The 5033-nt window shown below is 42.0% G+C and overlaps 2 protein-coding genes across 5 annotated transcripts in view; one reads left to right on the forward strand and one right to left on the reverse strand.

The window, feature by feature from the left end:
* Window positions 1–27: 27 nt before the first annotated feature.
* Window positions 28–819, reverse strand: LOC107268345 (uncharacterized protein DDB_G0271670; the record flags this gene model as incomplete). Its single annotated transcript, XM_015741032.2, has 2 exons — window positions 423–819; window positions 28–341 (listed from the first exon to the last, which is right to left on the reverse strand). Coding segments are annotated over exons 1-2 (711 nt in total), but the record flags the coding sequence as incomplete, so codon positions are not given.
* A 2006-nt stretch (window positions 820–2825) lies between these two features.
* The window catches only part of LOC107268346 (cyclic nucleotide-gated cation channel alpha-3), a gene marked incomplete at its 5' end in the record, with an annotated part of 6118 nt that continues 3910 nt past the window's right edge, over window positions 2826–5033 (forward strand). For 3 of the 4 annotated variants that reach the window (XM_015741033.2, XM_015741035.2, XM_025085679.1), the window contains 3 exon segments: window positions 2826–2966; window positions 4100–4252; window positions 4353–4502. In XM_015741033.2, the coding sequence (XP_015596519.1) occupies window positions 2826–2966; window positions 4100–4252; window positions 4353–4502 (444 nt within the window). 4 annotated transcript variants of the gene reach the window in all.

The following is a 5033-nucleotide window of genomic DNA, read 5'->3' on the forward strand; positions in this document are numbered from 1 at the left end:
CTTAGCACGTGAAACCGCACTGCTGACCGATTTGGATGCTGAGCTGGATTGAGAAGCGGCTTCGGCGGCGGCCTTAGCACGTGAAACCGCACTGCTGACCGATTTGGATACTGAGCTGGATTGTGAAGCGGCTTGGGCTGCGGCTTTAGCAGCTGAAGCAGAATTGCTTGCCGATTTGGATGCTGATTGGGCTTTAGCAGCAGCAACGGCAGCGGCGTTAGATGCTGCTAATCCATGACTTTTTGATCGGGATGCTGCGATGGCCTGAGCAGCAGCTTGAGCAGCAGCACTGGCACCAGATGACGAACCTCGCTTTCCATGCGAAGTGGATAATGCTATGTCTGTTATCATTTCAATTTATTAATTACAATTCCTGCTTCAGTACCAAGTGCGAATAGCACCGTAGACATTGTTTAACTTACCGTTTAGATTGACAGCTCCTGCAGAGGTTGCGGCTCCAGAAGTAACGCTCCCTAACGATATCCCACTATTATCATCTCCATCTGACGATGAGTGTGAGGAAGAGGAAGATGAAGAGGAAGAGGAAGACGATCCATCGGGTCCATTCCGTACTACAATTTTTACGGATTTGGAGGTGTGTCCATCTTTTGAAGTCTCACTGACTGATTGAACTGTATCTCCCGCTGATACAGTGTCAACATTGGCCCAATTGGAGGACGTACCAGCGTCCGATAGTGCGATGCTGTCTGCACCTGCGGTAGCTTGCGACAATGATATATCTCCAATTCCCGGGAACGTCGGCCATGCGACCGCGATGCCGCACAGCAGGAGGGAAATACAAATCGTCAGGAAACGCATTTTCAAACGTGCCAGAGGCAACTGATGATTAACTGACCAGCATCTCCCATTTTTATACTGAAACTCGCATTTGTCATAACAATCCAATATTTCTGTATCCTCGTTGGGGATACCTATTGGATTTTCATATGCTTATGCGTGCGAACTCGTACAAATGTTATTACACGACGTGCGCAAAAACTGACCCAACTATTATTTTTTCATATTGTCATTCTAAAACATTTCTTTCGTTTTTCTCAATTGTACACTTTCACTTGCGTGATCACCTACGCAAGTGTAGTTTAACGAGTTTCCATTGTAATATTGTTTGTTTCTCTCAGATAGTTTGTTGGGAGTAAATGTTGTTTGTATCTTCTATGCTTTTCTTTTCAGCTTTACACAACGCCTGAGGTCGTATCCAAGAGTTACTTTGGTTTTAAAAACCATACTTTTGTTTTTCCTTCTTCTGGATATATTATACTAATTACATATTGTCATACTTTCCGTTACTTCGTTGTTTTTTTCTTCAGACTATTCATAGCGTTTCGGGCATTATGTCTAGAACGACAAGCAGAGACTTCGTCTCATTGCCTACAAGAACTACCCTCTCTTTCTGCGGTCATGGGGATGAATGAGTTGAGTGGATAACCCAAGGGATGCCAATCTTCCTCATAGACGAGTAGAAGCGCGTGACCAACCCCTTGCGACCAAAAATAACGTAACCGTTGACGTCATCGATCGCTCTCCCAACCAGTGACAAAAGTTTATCACCATGTATCCGTGGGGAGTTTCCTCAGCCGGCAATACTCGTGATATAAGTGGTCGGATATTTATTGAACATGACGAAAATGTCCCGTTGCATTAATAACACGTGCTATGGTTTTTCCGTGACGAAGCATCAGGGTAGAATTTTTATTTCTCGTTCCAAATCTCGAGAGGAGTTTGCGCATTTTCCTACTTCCAGTTTAACCAGGATATTCGATGCTCCTAGTAGCGAACTACGTCATTTCCCGGTAGAAATGCCTGAGTGTATGTATACATGTTTTTCTAGGGAGCTATCTACCGGTTGACAAATCTGCCGAGAGAAAATAAAGTGGTCCAAATCTTTTGCACGCTCGGTACTGATTTCACGCAGTACCCAATGTTTTTCCAACTCAACAGGACACGCCATGACGGACCACCGGATATCCGATTCATAAATAAAATTCTAAAAATTGAAGAATCAGGTATCGAATCGTTCGACATAAATCTATAGTGCGATGATAAAGTTCTTAAAATTTTATAAAATCCTGAAAGTCCGCATGAGACAAAATTGGTGTTGATGAAAATCGGTAATTTAAGCAAAAATAGCCGTCGAGCAGGCGCCGATCCGATAATACAGATATACGATCGTTGGTTGAAGATAATTAATAAAAGAATAATAAATATGGTAAAGGCCTCGAACGCAATAGCTTATTATTGTTTTGATATTCGCTGTTTTATAAATAAATAATCGTTTATGCGCCTTCGTCAATTCTCCATGTTTTTTTCTCATTAATTTCTCAGATGCAAAACTATTATATTATTTACCAAATGGCCAGTACCACTCCGTGCGCTGCACTAGTCTGGCTTAGCGACGAGTTTACACAGCTCGTACGGCTGGACGTCCACGACCTACCGTAATTCGGCAAGCGAGGAGCGTCGCGACGGTAAATTCCGTCACCCAGTTGGTCGCCGTGCGTCGCACGCGTGACCTCTCTGCTTAGTTTACACAGTTTTTGCGCAATACTGTACCTGGCTTGAAGTCAATTCATAGGTTTGACTGTCACGAGCAGATACGATCTTCGCAGACTATTTTCTACTGACATTAGTAATATATAACAGATAATTATTAATTTCAATTTTTATATTATTCAGATTTAATGTCATACGATAATAATTAATAGGTACATAGAAACCCGTACGAATTCTCTCGACGACTGATTAAATGTCATTTCTGTATTTATAACCAAGAAACTGTACCTGTATAGTATCTTTTTATATTACAGCCAAACTGGACGGTGTGAAGACGTACATGCGTATGAGAAGGGTGCCCAATCATCTTCAGGTTAAGGTCATCAAATGGTTCGATTATCTTTGGCTAACTCAAAAGTGCTCCGACGAGGAGAAGGCTGTCAGCTGTCTTCCCGGTAGGTAAAACAGATTAACGATACGAAGCATTTGACAAAAGGGAGTACACCCATTTACCGACCGAGGTCATTAAAATGAGTTAGAAGGGGAAGAACGAAAAGAATAAAGTTCATGACACCGTTGACGATCGTCAGATACATAAAGAAGACGCGTAATAACGATGATGCGATCCCTTACGAGGTCTGAGAGTCGTAAAGACTGTAATGTGAAAATACATAATATTCCTAGTGTATGGGCAATTACGTGAATACGCTGACATTTATTAAGGCTGCAGTTACCGCGAGAAACAGTGAAACTGACACAGGTTACGATCTTCTTGTTTTCTTACCCTCCCTTCGTATTCGACCTGCCCCTTGTCTCCTTCGCGTATCATAACCTTCGTCAGCCAACACTTCTCCTAAGTACCCTCGCAAGATAGCCATCAATGTGAAAACACATATTTGCATGAAATTTCATCAGACACAGCGATAACATTTATGATGATACCGAATGGACAGAGACACAAGAATTTGATCGACCGGTACGACTGTCTCACTCACACTTACGTAATAGCCGATGGGTATGTCTCTCTCGCACTCATTGACGGCATAGGAAATACGAAATATCGAAGATAGAGAGTTTAAAATCTCTACTGATACTTCGACTGTATATCTATACACATATGACATTGACGGGGAGTCAAACGCGGGGATATTAACGATATCAAATTCCTTGAGATCTCAACATACTCATTGCATAAAAAGTGTCAGAAAACGTCATCGTTACAGTGACGCGAGATCAAAGTGCATTTATCATGATTCCAAGTGAAAGGTATCGGCCAACAGTGGAATTATTTTTACGCTTCTGATATCCTCGTGCAAATCATTCCGTCGGTTGGAGTAAAGTTTTAAGAGGCTCTATGCAGAGGGAGAAACTATAGACTCCTCTAAAACTGGAACCATTGTTTAATAACTGATGATACATATTGTTGTTTGTTCCGAGGTACGATAAAAGTTTTCAGTCTCCTTCCAACGTTGCCTTTTCGAAAGCTCCAGACGGTTTATGAGTTTTCTTCTTGACTCTTGTATATCGAAATATCATCCACAGTAGCTGGTGAAATATCAAATTATATATATATAATGTATAATTACAGACAAGCTCAAGGCCGAAATCGCCATTAACGTTCATCTGGACACTCTGAGAAGAGTCGAAATCTTTCAGAATACAGAGGCTGGCTTCCTATGCGAACTCGTACTAAGGTTACGTCCCGTGCTCTTCTCACCTGGTGATTATATATGTCGTAAAGGTAAGTTTTCACGATAATGTAAAAGTGCGTTGTGTGAATGGTCCTTTATGAATATGCATAATTTACTCACTTTCCTATGTCGTTTCTTCTCGTTGCACAGGTGAGGTAGGAAAGGAAATGTACATAGTGAACAGGGGTCGACTGCAAGTAGTTGCCGACAACGGGAAGACCGTCCTGGCTACCCTGAAGGCTGGTTCATACTTCGGGGAGATCAGCATTCTCAATATGGGGACTGCAGGTAAAGAGTGCGGTAAATATTCCAAGCAGTCCAGGGGCCCGTGGGCTGTAACCCCCTCACGCTCTTTCACGATTACGCGTTTTTTGTGATCCGCTACTGTTTACCACAATCGTCGAACCGGTATGAGACCGATCTGCCGACTTAGTCTGTCCATCTTAACGATTGGCTACACCTATTCGCTCGACGACCCAGAGGTAAACTCCTTCGGATAGGAATAACACGAATCGAATTTTTCGAAATTTTTATCACTCCAAAACTTGTGACGGATTTTCAATTTAATTTGATCGTAGATGCCATCGCGTGTTTCGAATGGAAAACAATGGCTACGGGTCGTTGAGCGACTGTGAGTCGATTCAAGAATCTTTATCGTGTCTACTTTAGAATGCCAATTATATTCTATCGAATTTCTTTTCGCTCTCGTACGACAATTTATTCCTGATCTATTCTGTATAAATCTCATATCTCCCAATTATTATATACGGGATTACGCTCGTTTTTCACGTTTTACGGAATTCCACGGAATCGATGAGTTTGGCTATAATA

Source organism: Cephus cinctus, unplaced genomic scaffold (genome assembly GCF_000341935.2).
Source record: "Cephus cinctus unplaced genomic scaffold, Ccin1 Ccin1_scaffold0525, whole genome shotgun sequence".
Classification (NCBI taxonomy): Eukaryota; Metazoa; Arthropoda; class Insecta; order Hymenoptera; family Cephidae; genus Cephus; species Cephus cinctus.